The following is a 19,415-nucleotide window of genomic DNA, read 5'->3' as shown; positions in this document are numbered from 1 at the left end:
CTTTCTTCTTCTCCTTTTTGTTGTCATTGCCACTGGCACTAATGATGATGAAACACAAATGAGTGTTGTAACCTTTCGGCTAGTTTTATTGTCTCAGCATGGTTTCAGTTATTCGCTTTTTTCCTTTTTTTGTACTATCCTCTTATCGCCTGTCACGTCGAATGGCTATGAGCAGTTGGGACGCACTTTTTTGCATATATTTTTCATTGTCTATCTACAGGGTTAATGTTTGCTATGTACTAGGGTGTACGATTATTCGAGTTTTTTTCAAAACCGGTTTTCGAGTTGAACGAAAAAAGCCTATTTGAAAAAAAAAAACTGTTGTTAATTTTTAAATTCAGAAAAACCTAGTTATCATGGGTATTTGCTTTAAATTTTCGAGTGTGCTTAAACGCGAATGAAGCCAAACGAACACCCTGTAGTTGATTTCAAAGCACATTGTTAGCACAAACTTGTAAAATATACTTACAGCAAAAAAAAATCTTCTTTAACAAAGTAAAAAACATGATGAATCTAAAGCGAATTTTATGATGCACTTGTATAAATATTCTACATGAAAAACCGCGCTTATTCGATAACAAAACACCAGTTTATTAGATATTCCAAAAATCGTGATTTCAAAAACACCGCCCAAAAATTTAGAAAAAAAACCCGGTTAAAACTGGTTTGGAATAACCGAGACAATCACCCTAGTATGTACGTACTTACATACATATGTAGATATGTAGTTGAACGCATTATTTTTTCTTCTTCATGCTTTCGTTGCCTACCCGCCGTCTTCAATATCGCAGCTGTCAATTTTCGCAATTTCACTTGAAAAGTGTTGCAAATAAATGATGCTGTTCTTGCAAACATCAACATTCTGTTAACGGAAACGAAAACGGATACGGAGACGGCGACTGTTGGTGGAGCACAGCAGCGGCATTGACGCTGTTTTATAAATGTACTTATTTTTGTTTGTTTCTTTTTGCCTACACTCTACCTACTTGCGTATACTTAAATACATAATAATTTATGTATAAAAAGTGGCGCTACGAGTAATTTAGGTATACAAGCTTAACAGTGGGTAGGCAACCAACGCACTTTTCTTGCTGATGGCAACAGGAGGCATCATGAAATATTGTATCGATGCGTGAAAGATAAATTAACTAGGCACTCTGTTTCATGGACCATGCGCGCATGGGAATGATAATCTTTATTTGAAAAAAGTATGAAAGTTTAGCAACAGTTAGGTTCGACATGAATTTCATACATTGATAAAGTTCCATGAGCTCGGTAAGTTTAAAATAAATATTCGGCTGGCACTCAAATCAATCCCCAATCCCCAATAAATTGGAAAATAGCGCTCCCTTAGCTAAAATATAACAGACTCATTGTACGTATTCGTATTAATGCAAATAGTTGACCACAACTCTGTGTGAATATTTATGTAAAATAACAAAAACAATAAAAATAAAATCTATGAAAGAAAAATGTCTCAGCAGCAGCATAAAAACAAATCAATCCAAAGCGAGTACAGCACTTCCAGACAAAGGCCATGGTAATTCTGGCAGATCCTTAAAGTTTCGGCGTGTTTTCATGCAAAATGATTCCACCTTAGTCAGTGTACATTTTTTGATAGTAGAAACGCCTCCAATAATTACAATTCGATTATTAAGGGTGGTGATATCGTGACCGTGTCTAGGAAAATGGGATAGATAATTGTATAAATAATTATAAACTAAAAAAAAAATTTAAAATACATTGAAATAACATTGCATGCTAACAATTTAGCTTTTAATTAGAAAATCCAAAGTTAATATTAAGAAAAGTACCTGGCCCATTTAATATCACCATAATGATGCCATTGGCCTTCAACAAAGTTATAATGATCCACTGACGACAAGGAAGTTAAAACATTATCTGAATTAAATCCGATTCCGCCAACGAGATACAGTTCATTCTCAGAAGGTCTGCAGAATTTTCCAAATAATCTGAAATGAAAAAGAGACGTGAATACCAGGTACTCATGACATTTGATTTGTAAACATCTTTGGACGGCTTGGCAAAGCGTTAGGCGATTCAGTTACATACATAAATAGGTTAGGATCGAAATTAAACAGATGGTCTAGAACTAGTCCTGAAATAGTCGTGAACGTGTGCTGATATGGTCCTGAAATATGACGTATGGTTCTGAAATAGATTCCGAAATGTTCCCGAACTAGTCCCGAAATGGACCTTAGCAGGCTCCGAAATGGTCGAAAAAGTCGTGAACCTGTCCCGAAATTATCCGGGACTTAAATTTGGTAAAATTTTTTAAATTAATAAATAAATTTATTACTTTTTTAAAAATAGTTGACACTGTAACAAAAACTATGTAAATGAAAATTTAAAACTTTTTTTAGAATTTTTTTTTTAAATGTCGGCCCATTTAATTTTGGGAAAATAAATAGCAAATTCTGGTTGATTTTTGACAATTTTTTCGATACGATGTTAAGAATTTTTCCCATATAAAAAGCATGTCGACAAAAAATATTTTAAAAAATTACCCAGTTTTTCTAAATTTTGAAAAAAATAAACTTTTATTTTTATTTGCACTCTATTTAAAAACAAAAATTATTTTTTTAATAATTTACAAACTTGTGTCTCATGCTGGAAAGGTTTGCGGGGTTAAAAGTGTACATCAAAATACCCACAAATTTTATTTCGATGTCCCTTTTTCCTCTAACATACCATACATTTTTTATGCAGGAGTTGAGTAATGGCATTCATAGTGGAATGATTACTCGTTTTGTTGTTTTCATCCAATGCAATTAAAATTAGCCAAGCAAACGTAATAGATTTCGAACCAAACTTCATTCGACCTACACTACCTTGACTTGGGCCGCCTGACTTTCAAACAACTGAACCATTTAGCAACCGATTTTCATTTCCACGCTACCCTATCCAAAAGTTAACCTCTCCACATCAAAAAAAAAAAAATCTGAAAAAATTTTAAAAACAAAATTATACAATGTGAATTCGCAGAACTTTTGTAGAAATTACTCGCTAGTAAAAATATATTCGCAACGTTATCTCAGAAATTTCAAAAATTATTTATGGAAAATTGCCAGAAATTTCTTACATCGCAAACTGCAGCTAAATACCTTATGTGGCAAATAAATAACAAATTTATACATGCATAAAAAATCAATTAACATTCTAATTTGAATTTTATCCGGTTCTCAAACCTATGCATGCATAGATGCATAACAACGTTAATCAAACGTTGCAGTCTATTCAATCCACTTGCCATCTCGATCGCGTGCACTTTAGTATTTTTTTACCATAAAATCGAAATATAAGCCGCTTACCGTGGTATACGCAAATGCTGATTTGCTTTAATCCATCGTGTGCCATCAATGCCAGCAGCACATCCCTTCATAGTAGTGGACAGCGTGCAACCACCTACGCCATCATCACCACCCACAGCAGCAATAGTCGCATCACCATCTACATCATTGACTTTAGGCAAGCGTATATCCGTAGCGTGTTCGTCATTGCCGCTACTGCCGTAAGCACACTTCAAACTATAATACTCCATCGAATCGGTGATTACATCCACGACTGCACTTTTTGTTGCTTCGACAGCAAAACTGTCAGCATTGCCATTGACGCCCTTTGCCGCGCCATTAACGCCACCACCAATTCCATCGCCATCGCCACCACCCAGAGCCTTTATATCCGCTGGTGTTGTTGTACTAGCGATAAAACCATCTCTGCTGTCGGATGCTCTCGTTTTCGTTTCGATTATGCCGCCAGCTATCCAAATCTCGTTATTTACCATGGCAGCCATCATACCGTAACGTCCTACATTCAACGGCGCTTTCTAAAATCCCATAAATAGCAGGCGATGTAGTGAAACAATTAAAAGTGTATGTATATGCGGGGCAGAAGGGCAGGGAAATATTTTTACATAGAGTTAGTTCCGATTTGTTCGTATACATATATATGTAGTACGTACATATGTAACTATGTAGTTACTGCATTGTTTTTTGTGACGTTTCAATTGCTTGTCGGAGCGATTTAGCTTTGTACTGAGTAGGTGGAAGTAAGAAATTATGTATGCCAATGGACCACAAAAGCAGAGTTTATTAAATCACTGTGTCTGGCATTGTTTCTTCTAATCTTTTGTGAATAGGTACATACATCTGTATATAGTACTTACATACTTACATACATATTTTCTTACCTTTTTCCATGTTTTGTGCAATACATTGTAGTACCAAACTGTGCTCAATGCCGTCCCATTAATGCCTTCACCTCCAATGATGAAGAAGCCATTAGCAGAGTTGCTATTTCGTTGCTTCGGCTGCTCCTTTATGCCTCTGCAACGTTTACAAGCAAATTCGCCGCCACAGAGCTCATCGCTTACAATCGCGGCGAAGTCACGTCGCAATTCTGGCAAATGACATTCAAATGTCCATTTAATAGTCTGCGGATCGAAGCTCCAAACAGATTTTTCAAATATCTAAAAAAGACATATATACATAAGCATGTATAAAATGTTCATACTCAACACCCATTAACATAACTACAGAAATAGAGGGGGTAAGAGGTGGACTGCGAGTGAGAGGCGTGATCTGTGAGAAGTGAATGTATTTGGAGATAATCTCTTTTCCGAAATTGTTTCTTTAGTGCCACACCGATGGTCTAAAGTTGTTTATTTGGATTAAAAGTAAGAAACTACTAAAATACTGTAAAGTGTGTGACTATCAGGCTTCGTGTGAAACTAAGATACAGACCAAATCTAGAAATATTCTTATCCTTCATTGCAATTATAGCTACGAGCTTTGGGTACAGAAGTAAAGCATGGACTCTTTTAGGCGTTTACTTGCTTAAGTTTATTACCCAAAGCTGAAAGTGATAGCGCTTGACAGATGAGCTAAAGTCTATTACTTATTCCCTTCACTCCAAAGCAGGGACCGAACATAACAGTTATTGATGAAAACTGTCATGGAAAAATTCCCTATGAAGGAAATGTTCTACAACTAAGTGATACATACCAATCGATTTCTTTTTTCAACGAGACTTAAATTTTAAAATAAAATTTTATTTGTAATTTTTATTCAAAATTAAAACAAATAATAGTTATTTTTGATTTTTATATTATATGTCATAGATAACAGTTATTGAAGACTTTTATTTATAAAAGTCATCAATAAATATCCGTTAGTGACTTTTAGTCTTAAAAGTCATCAATATAAATCAGTCACCGCCTTTTATTTTTTAAATCATTCGTGTAGAAGTCAGAAATAACGGTTATTTAAGGAGGAATTAAATAAAAGTTAAAAAATAATTGTTAAAGAGCGATTTTTTAAATAAAAGTTGTAACTGTCGTAAAAAAGTAGTATTTGAGATCAGATTTTACTGAAGTTTTTCAGGAAATTTGCCTAGAAATAAAGAAGTACAAAAATGGCATAGATTGGCAAATTTCCTCGCCCACTACTTGTTATCCAAATTTAATAAAATGTTGGTTTCATAAATGGATTTTTAGGACTGAGGGCGTGTCTGTGGACCGGTTCGGATCATCTTTCGGTTTTAAGTTTCTCTGCTTAAAATTAAGATACAAACCGAATTTAATAAAAATAGAACCAGATTTACCATTTCCGCCCTCTAGTGAAGTGGGCGTGCACGTATGCAAATCCATGCGATTTTTCATATTTCTTCATTCCTTAGCAAAAGTAATAATTTATAGTAAAATCGGAGTAAATTTCTTTCTTTTTGCGATATTTTATATGCTTCTCTTTCACTGTGCGGCAGAGCCAACAATATAAATACATCAACCAGGCGTTGAATTATTGTCTCCCTTTACAATGTACGAAGAAAAAATCTCACAGTTTATCAGGAAATGTTGCAACGCTGAGTAAATCCCTTTAATTGATTTAAAAATCGCCTTTGAAAAAAAATTTAAAAACATCTTAAGAATGAGATGTATATGAATTCCTTTCGTATGTATAACTCTGATGCATGGGTCGCCGTGGCATTTCTACACTCTCCCTTCTTTATAATAGAGCTCCAAGCCTTTCCTTGGATCAACAGATTAATTGGTAGCATGCGGCAGATCACATTCTCTAGTTAGCGAGATGATCGGAAAGAAGTCCGACCCCTGCATTTTATGCATCATCTTCCAAGCCGGACAAATAAACGGATCATGCCACTAAGCCGGGTTCATTCAAGCGAACTAATGTGTCGTTCACATAGGCAGTGATTGAGAGTCTTTCAGTACTTTTGTACACTAAATTCACTGGAAACCTTTGATAGTTATACATTCCACTCCCTTGGCAAGGTGGCTTCGGATTACTGGAAGCAAAGGATATGTAGGTAAAAATGGTTTCTTGCTAGAACTGTGGTAAAAGGATATAATTTCAAAGCGCCCAGTTCGGATGGAATTCTGCCTATTGTACTCAAAGAAGTTGCTGAGCTTTTCACAAAAACTTGGAAAAAAAGATTTCACTGTTTCGCTTTACCCTTAAAGGTGGTAAGGATAACAATAGTAGACCTAAAATCGTCAGCCATATTACCATGATGACTGGCGTGCCATATTGAACTCGACCAAAATCGCTTTGGCGCGTTTCAGGCTTTCAGCGCTCTACTCAGCTACATATAAGTTTCATATTAGGTCTTGAGCGCCGAAAGCCACAACCGTTGAAAAGCTTGCGGTGAAGTTATACTCTTACAGCGCCAAACAATAAGAAGAAGATATTACCATCATGTCCTTCATGCCGTAATATCTGAAGATAATTGCTAATTTTCGTATAATTACGATTAAGACGCTTACTTCGTTTTTGCATTAGTGTTTAGTCAAGTTTATCATCCAATTTGTGGTGAAGGGACCACCATTTTTTCTCCGCCTTCGAATGGCAGATGGTTTGTTATGAGAAGCATTTGCTTAGCGGCAATACATTCAGAGGGCAGGTTTTCCGAGGGAGGGCCGGTAAATAAAAACATCCACGAAAAATTCTAAATTTTAAATTTTTTAGGGTTGGTTAGCAGGGTTTGAAGTTTTTTTTTACTCAAAACAATTCTGACTTGGAGCAGCTGTAACTTAACGAGTTAATAAAATTATTTGAATAAGTTTTAAAAGCATGTTAAATTTACTAGACTTCGGTAAAAATTTTGACGAATTTCTGATATTTCTTTTATTTAAATATTTTGAGACCCGAAATTTTGAGGTTTCCATGGGTGTACAACAACAACAAAATAAAGAGGTGCCTCATACAAAATTTAGTTGGCGATATTTTAAGGAAAACTACAAACATATGTCTGCATTGAGTCCAACAGGACCACAAATAGTTATTTTGAAATTGACTTAAGTTTAGTGCCACCTACTGGGATCAATTTTGGCTTATATCAATCCATCCTCGAAATCATTCGACCTGTTTAGTAGTATGAGAAGTACGAGCGGGAGGACCCAACAACAATCAAATTCAATTTCTACACCACTCACCGACTTCTTTGTACAACCTAGCGCCGTCTTCGTGCCACCTATTATGTAGATGAGTCCGTTACAGACCACAGCAGCGTGATGATGACGTGAACCGAATGGCAAGTAACACAAATGCTTCCACTGCTTAGTGCTGGCATCGTAGTAGAGCACACGGTCTCCCAAATTATCCAGCTGATTGATCTGTGTATTTACACCGCCACAAGTACTGCAGCCGCCTATGCCGTTATGGTAAGGCATTGGCTCCATATTATCGGCATCACTACCACCAAAAATTTGTGATCTCTTGCGTTGTTGTTGCATTGCCATCATTTTATCATGCTGGCAATGCTGGCAGTACGGATCGATGCCACCGAATATTAGTATTTTGCGACCTTTTATGCTTTGCATGGTAGGAAAAATAAAATTTTTTAAACTCACATTTATACATACTTATGTATGTATTTACATTAGACCATAGCACTTTATAAGCAAACAAAAAATTTCGCCGCACACGCCTGAATCTAAGGTACAAGGCAATTACGGGAAAAAAAAAATTTTTGGTCAAACCTAGAGTGGACTGCTTTCATTTTAAGGTGATAACAATATACATTTGGAAAAAGAAATTCAAATAGTTTTACTGTAATCGAAATACGTCCTTAGCAAAAGATAGGAGCTTTTGGCGAGCTTTAATTTACTGGCAATAGGGTGGTACGTTAAGGCGACAAGAACGGAGATTTGGTGAGTATTTGAGGACAATAAACTTTGGAACAAAAAAATTTTCTGCTCGAGGTCTGATTTCTAAATTACTCTCGGAAAAATTCTTTAGATTCAAAGGTGTACGACGAACATTTTTTTCCGGTGCGGTCTAATGTACAAATACACATAATTTTATTCAAACTCACGTTTTGAACTCAATTTCTTCTACAGTTGACAACACAGTCTTGGGTACTTGCACTATTGGTGTCACATGTGGTTTCACATCCTCTCCCATAGACATTCCATTGTTAGTTTCTTTGCGCGGAGGAGGTATCGTCGTCTTTGATTCGCCAATATTGTTACATGGCGTTTGAGAGGCTTTTGTATGGCAGAGTTTTGACTGCAGCATTGTCTTAGGCCCATCACTACTCCCACCAGCAGCCACATCTACATGCATACCACTAATACGAGGATGTGTGTGACCACCTTCGACACAGTGATGTACTTCACTCTTTTGTTCGTATTCATCATTCAATATTCGATGATGTACGTCGCATTTCAATTCATGTAGCTCGCTCGGAATTGCAATGTTTTCTAAGCTTTTGTTTTTGTTGTTGTAGTGGTAGTTGCAGTTTGATTGCTGTAGGTTTTGTTCTTGGAAAGGTTCATAGCATTGTGGTTGTTGATGTCGATTGTGCCTGTGGTGATGATATTGCTGTTCATGCTGTGCTCTGTAGGCGAGCTGGTGACAACTGGACGCTGTAGAGGGCAGCACATGAGTGGTAGACATTCTGCTTAGATTTTTAAGACTCGAAGTGTTTACCATGTCCATCTTTTGTTCACCATGATACCGTTGATCTGGGTTAAATTAAGAATAATTGTAATAATAAAAAATTAACATTTTGATGGAGTACATTTACGGTGTTCGTGGCGTATGAGTAAATTCTTACTGCTGGCTGCGCATACTCGTATTTAATCCCTTCACAAAATTAGACTAGTAATTTTTAAGTACCGTTATTTTATTCATGACACAATGATCGGAACTAAACCAAATTAGTAAGGGACCACCCTTGAGGTACCACCTTTTTCGATAAAATAAAATTAATCGGCAGCGGTTCAAGTGGTCCAAAGTTATCTAAATTTATACAATAACATACATAAAAAAAGATATACTGATGAATTTATAACCTTACACCTTATTTTGAAGTCGGTTAAAAATACAAACCTCTGTCAAATAATTATAATTTTTTTCCACGAAAATCCTTAATTGTAAAAACGCATTTGCATGCGATATTCAAAAAAGCAGAATATTTTTTTTGACACTTTAGAGAATAACAGCCAAATACACGTAAATGTTATTTTTGTTCTAATGCCACTACCCGTTTCATATGCCTTGACCTGAGCCCAAAATACATATGGGCCATTCCATGCAAAAATTACACAATATAGATATAGATGAATATTTGTTTGCATTAAAAAATTGCATTTTTTTTGTTTTTTTTTTTTTTATTGTACACTGTTTGATTTTTTTTTTGGAATCTAAATAGTTGTCAAACCTTATGGAGTACACTGTAAAAATTGTATAATGGAAAAACCAAAACTGCGTAAGTTACGAGTTTTTCATGCCTGCGTACATAAACCAACACTGGCAGCGCATGCTTAGGAGGTTTAAGATACGCTGGATGAAGTGTGTAGTGGTTGTTTTGCCGAAAAAAGGCATTTCTTTATTCACGGCATATTTTTTGTTCCTCGGAACTGTTCTCAAATGTTTCGTTTAGAGGCCAAAATAAGTATCAGAATATTGACATTAAAAATGTCCGCACCGCACTTTTCGATTTGCTATAAGAATAGCACAGAAAAAATTTATTTTTATATTTAACAAGCGATACGTTGTACCATACCATGATAAAAATATAACAAGGTAAAACCATTGAGAGGCAATAGCTCCGATATAATACATCTCGTGTAAAATCCTGTAAAAATGTCAAACAGCAAAATTACTCTTTGAAGTGAGAGTAAAAAGTGAGTAACAACAAAAAGTAAGGGAACAAAGGAAAGCATTTTTCCTTTAAAAACGTCAACCAGTGATCGCTTGACACTTTTCATGATTTTACCAGCAGAAAAAGTTTGGGTAAATTATTGCATTCATTCTCTACACAACTCTCCAAAAATCGCTCTCATTTACAGGATTTTTGAGAGATTTGGAGTACGGGATCGATTTTCCTCTAACTTCCTTCAAGTTCGTGTAAAAACCTGTAAGAGCTAGTCTGACGTTTGCCAGCAATATAACGTAAAAACTCAAAACTCAAACTCACGCACACATTCTCATTTTCAATCGCAAACAACATCACCGAATTGACTTATCGAAAAATGAGTTCAGACCTCTTTTATAGAGCGTTCAATTCTCATTACAGTTCATTTACAGTACAACGTTTCGTTCGTTAACTATACAAATAAAAAGTAAAAAAAAAAAACACTTTTCTATTACCCATAAGAATAACATAGGAAAAATTCTGCCTTGTCCTGAGTCTCGTCCGAAAACAATTTTACCCGAAAATATTTATTCCGCCCGTAGTAAATATATGTATGGAAATGAAAACTGAAAAGGGAATCGGTTCGGGGAAAATGAAACTCTGAATGAAATGATATTGATAGTATCAATACCTGACGCGCTCGAGTAAATCTATGTAACTGGTTTTTTTACTTTTTTGGAAGCCTGTAGATGCTCTACCCACCGCTGGATGGAAAAACATCACATGACAATTTTTTTTTCTTCCCATCATATCATCTTCAAAATCCAATAGGTAAAAATGACGCTCGAGTAAATCCCGATTTAGCATCGTGAGCTCCCCTACTATATATTATGAAACGTGCGATATCTTCGTCAAAACAATTGCCTTGCCAAAATACTTACAAGGCTCAGGCGTGTATGGCGAACTTTGTTTGCTTGTAAGCTTTTAATTTTTTCTCCCAAAAAGTAAAATTTCATTGAATTACTATTTACCTCTGGCAAGCGGCTTTCGCTGCCTCAAACTGGTCTCTACTTGAATACCCTGATCGCGACATTGCATCGTAAATACGGATCCCTGTAAAACAGACAAGAGAAAAGGAAAAGAAATCAAATCTCCGTCGATTTGGGAATTTTCAGTGATCTTTATTTAATTTTTTTTTTTTATATAATTTATGTTTTTATAAAAAGAGTCACAATAATTTTCGAATAAAGCCAAATTACAAATTACAACAAAAATTTTCATTGATTAAATCTGACAATTTGTGTGACTAGAACTATATAAATATGTGCCGACACACATACATTTTTGTTAAGTAAAGTCATCTAAAATAGGTGATTTGGCGATTTTGTGTTGTAAATGAGGAGCAATAAGCAAAAAAAAAACGTTAACGTACTAAATTTTGTTCGTTCACTTTGTTCAATTTTCGACACTCGGAGCGTACGCAACACTGCATCGACTTCTCCACCCCTTTCGCCATTTCGAGCGAACGCCAGTAGTCTTTGCCGATGGTGTGTATCATTTCGAGATATTCTAGAAAAGATTTGTACGTCACATACTGCATATTGGGGCATTCGAGGCGATGATGGTAGCTGCATTCCTTGTCGAAAACCCATTGACGTTGAACCGGTGCAACCAGCTGATAACGCTCCAAGAAATGTAGAAATTCTTCACGATTTTCGCCATAATATAGCTGAGTCGTTGTATAACTGAAAGAAAATGAAATAAAATCCATTATGTTATTTTTTTTTGTTTATGCTATATATACAGGATAAGCCACCCGTTCACCCCATTTAAAATTGAGAAAATTGTTGTTTATTGGAATATGCAAAAATATGAACTATTGGTTCCGGTTTCAAGCGGAAGTCGATTGCAGAAAAAAGTTTCCGACAAAAATTATGTATTTTTGTCCGCAAAATCCGAGTCTGTGCTAAAAACATATATATATATATCTTATTTAAAAAATGGTCTTCCGGCCGGAACCGGAAATCGGTAATACGATCAAAATATAGAGTATCCCCGACTTGGTAGTTCACATTCTTGTGTTTCCAATAAAAAAAGGGTCCACCTCTGGCCTACGACACCCTGGATGTGCAACTTAGAACGTGCCACCTTACGAGCAACCAAACAAAGTTTCACCCTATTCCCCTGAGTCTAAAGTATTTTGCAAGGCAACTTCAATTGGCCGAACCAGTGGTTGAATTTTTACATTTTTCGGTGACACCGAAATGTTGCAATATTTTTTTTTTAAAGAACTACTGGTATAATTAAAATTCTTCCTTAACAAATCTTTAATGATTTTTCGTGAGCTTTAATTTACTGGAATTAGGGTGATAAGAAGGAAGGAGGGAGATAAGAACTGAGATCTTCTGGGTAAGTACTAGAACGGGGTACTTGAGGTCAATGTACTATGGGACAAAAAAAAAACAGACAAGAAGATTGATATATCGCACTTTAAAATCCGTCTGTGAATGCCGAAGAAATTACGAAAAATATAAAAAATAGGACCCACAAAAAATATTATTCCAAATCGCCTTGCAAAAATACTTAACACTCAGGTGTTTTTTCCGATACGCTCTAATGTACACATTTATTCGTAAATCCAAAGAAAGTATCTACTTACGATATGCCATCGTTGATCATGCGTTTCACTTCCGGATGGCTAGCAATGCGATCGATTTCGATGCAATCGATATTCTTATTCAACGTCACAAGAAACCACGGCGGCATCAAGCTGAAGCGTACACACTTGACCACTTGCAACATATCGGGCTCACGTTCCTCCCAATTGTAGTTAAGCCAGCGCACAACCGACATAAAAATCTGAAAAAAAGGAAATATTGATTGGAAATCGTCATCTATTGGTGAGTGATTAAAAGTCAATTTTTATAACGTAGTCAACTTAAAAGCTAAAACACCATTGCAATCATAATGAAATTGGGTATGGACGAAGGTTCAGAATTATCATAATAATTACATATTCATAGGAAAAGGAAAGGTCATATCCTCTAGGAATATGAAGAAGCTCTATTTGTATTTGAAAGAGAGATTCGAGATAGAGGGATTACTTCAGAATTGCACATCTCTGTTCCTATGGGGAAATATCCGAGCATCTTCCTAGCAGAAGTCTATGCCATCTACCTATGTGCGGAGACAATCATGAGTAGAGTGTACAGAAATGACAGAATTATAATATTGAGCGATAGTCTGGCGGCACTCTAGGCTCTTCAATCTTACGAAGTCAAATCCTCGTTGGTCCTTGAGTGCATTGAGAAGCTAAACTCCCTTGGCAGACACAAAATCAGGTTAGCGTGGGTACTCGGCCATGGAGGAGTAGAGGGTAATGAGGTGGCTGACTGTCTCGCTAGGAGAGGCGGCAACCATCATTCCAGTTGGCCCAGAGCCCTTCCTGAGAGTAGGTCTCAATACTATAAAGGAAGAGCTTAGGAGAGAGTGGTTCACAAAAAGGGATCTAAACTGGCGCAGTTCAGAAGGAATGCGCCAGGCAAAGAGTTTACAGGGAGGGTTTAACAAGAAAATATTTCAAGGGTTAATAAGCTTCCCAAAAGAGAGGCTTAGAATTGTAACAGGATTTCTTACAGGACACTGCAGACTAAGGGGTAACCTACATACATAAGCTGGGCATATGGTCTAATGATCTTTGCAGGTTCTGTGACTTGACCAGCGAGACGCCGCTTCACATTCTCACCGAGTGTGATGCAGTCCGCAGAAGACGTGAGAGTAGTCTAGGCTCGTTGTGGCCACAGCTTGAACTTGAGGGAACTGGGCTTAGATGAAGTGTTGTGAAGAGAAGACGGCACAATGGATCACCAGGTCGCAGTGCACACCTCACATTAATATCTAGCTACATATTCATAAAAACACAACATGTTTTAGCTGAAAAAAAATATTTCATAGTAAAAAATGCATATATCATCACTTGGCGCGCAATACCTCGAATCTGCCAAATGCAATACCTCGTGTGAGGTGGCATAGAAAAAAATTTATTTTGGTTACTATGTCTCAATGCTTGCCTACTTCACAAATTTAATAGTAAATAATTATACTAAAAGCTCATATTTAGTAAGTTTAGTTAGCAAACCATTCAAACGTTTTGAATAAAATAAGTTTCTTCGCTCTTTTACGACATTTTCGGACTATCTTTTATGTGATGTTGCATTTGGCGGATACCAGGTTTGCGCGCCATACGACGATAAGTTATGCTTTTCACTTAGTCATAACGGTTTATCTGAAAGAAAAAATGTAAAGGAGGTCGCTATACTACTGCGAACGTAAGTCTGAATCCAAGCTACCCCGCGGCATAAAGCCTATTTTTTGTCTACCGAGTCCGCCGGTGTAAATTTGAGTGAAGCGCCGCTATCGGTGTCGTCCTCAAGGCACCTGTTATACTCATCATTGGGTGCCAATATACCTTTTCCAGTCTTTTCAGGTATGCCTTTTTTCGTTGCTGACCACCATATCAGTACTCTATAGATTAGAATAAGCTTAGCTATAGCTATGAATATCCAATATAAAAGAGCGGATGAAAGCCTCAAGCGAAATGCAACATCTCCATACATGTATACAGTGCGTGCTGCCGAGGCCTTCCTCGCCCGCTCCTCCAAACTGAATTTCCATCGAGAATGATTCCAAGGTACTTCGAGTTTGATTTCGGTTGAAGAGTGGTCTTCCCTAATTTAGGTTTATTTCAAGCTGTCTTGTATTTTGCTGCGAATATTACTAAATCAGTCTTCTCTGTGTTAATTCTCAGTCCCACTTCTGTAGTCCAATCACATATAGAAGTGGTGATAACACCCCTCTCTGTGGTGTACACAGCGTTGCCAGGTGTCCGGTTTTTGAGCGGACTGTCTGGATTTTAGTCTGTTCGTCTGGGTGACAATAAAAATAAAACGGGCTGTGAAGTGTGTGATCTGTTTAAGCACAGACGTACACAACCCTCCCCCTCGTCCCCGTTTCATGAAGTCGCGCAGTCCTTCATGACTTAGGTATGTAAGTTTATACTGCGCTAAAATTTTTTTTCATCTTTCTGAAAATGCCATCAATCCCTGGCGATTTTAATCCCATTCAATCTCGTCCGAAGTTACTAAATTTTCCACAGCCAGATCTGACTGTTCGCTTTACATTCCTGTGGGCTCCGACTCTGCGATTCCTGCTGGGAAGTTTGTGTTGGGTAACATCTCGAGCACTTCGTCGCCAGTCTGCGTCCGCGTCACATCCTCGGCTCTAATAACAGGGCAATTATGGCTAAGAAAGTAAAGAGTCTTTCGTAAGACAACTGAATGACAGATGGCAAGGTAGTTCAAAAGACATTTGTTATTCTACCACAAAAGCCTTACAAAAAACTCTCTCATTCACCACTCGCATGAAAAGCAGTTTCAAGAGGAAGCACTTGTATATCATTTACCTCGCGTCGCTTCAACAGTGGCAATGGCCGAATGAGCAAAGCACAGGCGTGCCATTCGAGAAATCCGAGTTCGAGTCCTCGGGCAGCGAAATTTTCTTTTTTTATTTCCTTTTTTTAAATTCCATTTAATTTTCAGACTTTATTGTTTTAAAAAGAAAAATTTAGTTCAGTTTTTAGGAACTTTAATTTTTAGAAACTTAATTTAGGTATTTTTTCTTTTATAATTTAATTTTTTTGTTTCTTAATTAAAATTTCTCTTGATATTTAGATATTATTGCTTAAAAAAATGAAATTTTTATTTATGTTCGTTTAATTATTTAGGAACTTAATTTATATTTTCCTTTTTTAAAAAAAATTTTATTTTTAGTTTAATTTTCTCTTAGTTTTTTGATTTTATCTATTGTTTAAAAAATATTTTTTTAATTGTATGTAATTTTGAAAAACACATTTTATTTGTTTTCGCATTTTTAATCTCATTAACCGACTTTTAAAAAAGGAGGAGGTTATCAGTTCGTCGGAATATTTTTTTTTTTTTTTTTTTTTTGTTAATCTCATTTTCCTTTAATTTTTATATTTTGTTTAAAAAATATAAATATTTTTTATATCTACCGTTTAATTTTTAGAATCTTATTCAATTGGTTTCTTNTTTGTATCTTGCTTTTGTATTTTCATTACCCACTCCGCAGTGGCGCTAAAAAGTTCAATGTAGCTGCTCCGTATTCATGTGCATACGCATACGCAAAAATTAAGTTTTATTTTCTGAGGAAAAAATAAATCTCAGGAAATAACTATTATTTTCCGAGCAAAAAATTAAACTTAAAACGTAACGATTATTTTCCGAGTAAAAGTATCGTAGCCCTAAAGTATAACGAAATATTGTAATTATGGTACTCTTCTTAGCTCTAAAATAATATTTTCATCAAGTCTATTAACTAAAGTTCTTTGTAATGGCATTTAGTACTATTTTAATTTTTTAACCGACTTCCAAAAAAGGAGGAGGTTATCAGTTCGTCGGAATATATATATTTTTTTTTTTATGTATGTTACCGCATAACTTTGGACCACGTCAACCGATTTCGATAATTCTTTTTGCAACGGAAAGGTAGTGTCTGAGAGGTGGTCCCATTTTTAGTGCGGAGATTTTTTTCCTGTAAGTTCATGAAAAGTGTCAAACGATCAGCTGATTTACATGTGCAAACCAAAACAGAAAGCGGTGAAAGCAAAGAAGCTTATATTTGTTAAAAAATGGAATTAAACAACGAAATGTTTGAATATGTATAGATTTTATTAATTATTTAGTGATATTTCAGCTAAATCAGTGTTGTACAAATGACATGTAAACAAACCGAGTGACGTTTTTACAGGAAATAGTGCTTTTTGCGTTCCTATGCACTTCTGCATCTGTTCTCCTTTTACTCTCATTTGAGAGAGTAAAATTGTAGTTTGACAGTTCCACAGGTTTTAGTCCGAAGTTCAAAGGAACAGACTACCTGTAACTTCTGACTATGAACAGTTGCTCATTTACTCTCTCAAATGTGTTCCCACTTACAGGTTTTGTGTCAATAGGAACGACTTCCTGTAAGTTCTGACTAAATCCTGTAAACCGGACTGCTATTGGAACAGACTACATGTGTTTGTGATCAGCTGATTTTCTTACTTGCAAGTTTTAGCTGCGAAAAATTTTTCCAGCAGAAATTTGCAGCTCTCTTTCACATTTTGCTCTCTCAATTTCCCCTACTTTGCAAGTTTTTTGGGTACGAGAACGCAAAACCACTAAAAGTTTTCTAAAACTTTAGATAGTTGGGCGTACGAGTACACACCTATAGTTAAGCTACAGCCTTAAAAGTTCAAAATATGAAAAATTTCATAAACATACCACTTATTCGACATTTGGGGTATTCTCTAGGTCTTGCAAAACCCATAGACGGTGCAAGGAATGCATGGTAGGGTAGGTAGAACCGGTTTTTCTATGGGAAAGCTTTGCAAACAGTAAAATCCCTAAATCTAGCAAGTGTTTTGCAAGACTCTAGCGAATATAACTATTATTTTAAATAGGAAATTGTTCAAACTCTCTCAGTACATTTCAAAAATACTAGCAAACTCATCCCAACTACGTTTCCCGTCCGTGCTTACCTCAATCTCCGAGTTCACGCCGATCGTATTGGAGCTCAATAACATACAAATCTCCTTGGTAGTCAACTCCATAAATTCCTTCGAAGCGACAAGTGTGAGGAAAAATTTGCAAATTCTTGTTAGCATCAATTGCTCTAAGCTCTCAAGTCCATAGTTGCGGGCCTCTAAATAGAGTAGGAATGCAGTGTCTTCACGGAAGCGTACATCATCGTCCAAGCAGAGCCAACACTGGTTCACTAGGTCTTTGATGCGTAGAAAATTGGCTGCATTGAAGAGCTCCAATATACCCTCACGCTGCACCAAAGGCTCCTCGGCTAGCATCCAGTCGTAGACCATCATGAAAGCGCCGGGTGTTATCTTTTCCTCTGGCAATTGTATCAGTACCTCATTGTTGCATTCCATGAAGAAATCCGAATAACACTGCAGCACCATCATGTGGCAATTGAAGGTAACGCCGCCGATGCGTATCTGCACATTCGGTTTTCTGTGATTATCAATCATATTGCGTAGCAATTTATAGAGATTTTCCTTGGGCGGCTGGACAATCTCTTCCCAGCCCTGTATCTCATTTGTTTTAAAACCCATTTCGAGGAGGGACTTCTCCTTGAGCGTGCAAACTGTTTTAGGCTTTTTGCTGTCATGTTTACCCGGTAAAGGAATATTGGATGGTAGTATCTTGCTGGGCGGTGGTTTGGTAGTCTTTGGTGCCCCACCATCAAATGTTTCTGAAAACACACATTTTAGCTGCTTAAAGTAAAAATTGGATTTTTAGATTGCTCAGCAGACTTACGTGGCAATTTTTGGTACTCAATGCCTGGGTCTTTTGCCTGACTCGAGGACTCCGAGTTGTCTACGAAATTTAAACTGTAATGAGGAGCAATAATACGAGAATTGTAAGCCGTTCAAAAATATACCACTAATTACGAGTAACTGCTAGCTACACTCACTTCATGTACTTCACGTTGTTCTCCAGCGTGTCGGAAAACTGTGGGGAGCCAGTTGTACCAGTTGTTGAAATGCTCGACTCATTATTCTACAAATTTTGGAATTATTTGCATACTTTTTTTCGAATTGGATTTTACACGAATTACCTTATTCAGTGGTTTATCCATTTGAAAATATTTCTCTGGTAAATAATTGATTAAAAAATTGCTCTAACAGATAAAAATGTTGTTTAATTTGGACAGCAAAAGCAAATAAAATATATTTTATTTGAATTAACTGAAAATGAAAAATCTACGAAATTTCTTGGCAGCAAAGTTTTCTTTTGAAAAATTTTCCCAATATGTAGAAAGTTTCACAATTGATCCACGAATGTTTGGCGATGATAAAAGTTGGTTCAATTATAAAAAATATATTTTGAAAGGATCGATAAAGTTTAAATTGATTTATTTTGGAACGAATTTCCGTCATCCCTTGTCAAGTTTGGTTTGCAGACAAACCGGTTTCGGCGTTGTGCCATCTTCAGTGTCATTTTTCGTTCTGTCTGGTTCGAGATTTGTCCCTAATTTATGTTCATTTATCTTAGGTAATGTGATTTTCGTCGATGATTAATTACTAGATATGCCATGGTGCCCATTTTTTTGAAGCAGGTAATAGGTTCATCTTCGCTGTTTCGATATTAACATGCATTATGTTGTCGCTGTATGGTAGGCAAAAACCATACAGCGACAACATAATGCATGTTAATATCGAAACAGCGAAG

General features: G+C 36.3%; 1 protein-coding gene across 1 annotated transcript; it reads right to left on the bottom strand.

The window, feature by feature from the left end:
* Nucleotides 1–1,369: 1,369 nt before the first annotated feature.
* LOC108363336 (uncharacterized) lies at nt 1,370–18,957 on the bottom strand. Its single transcript, XM_017616679.1, has 13 exons — nt 18,802–18,957; nt 18,658–18,743; nt 18,501–18,574; nt 17,711–18,435; nt 12,776–12,975; nt 11,549–11,861; nt 11,148–11,229; nt 8,350–9,001; nt 7,469–7,847; nt 4,211–4,489; nt 3,333–3,847; nt 1,815–1,973; nt 1,370–1,680 (listed from the first exon to the last, which is right to left on the bottom strand). The coding sequence occupies exons 1-13, from the start codon at nt 18,820–18,822 to the stop codon at nt 1,500–1,502; spliced, it is 3,666 nt and encodes a 1,221-aa protein (XP_017472168.1). The 5' UTR covers nt 18,823–18,957; the 3' UTR covers nt 1,370–1,499.
* Nucleotides 18,958–19,415: the final 458 nt, after the last annotated feature.

Source organism: Rhagoletis zephyria, unplaced genomic scaffold (assembly GCF_001687245.7).
Source record: "Rhagoletis zephyria isolate East Lansing unplaced genomic scaffold, Rhagoletis_zephyria_1.1 Rzeph_scaffold_01245, whole genome shotgun sequence".
Lineage (NCBI taxonomy): Eukaryota > Metazoa > Arthropoda > Insecta > Diptera > Tephritidae > Rhagoletis > Rhagoletis zephyria.
The sequence above is the reverse complement of the archived record's forward strand: the minus strand, read 5'-3'. Positions and strand labels throughout refer to the sequence as shown.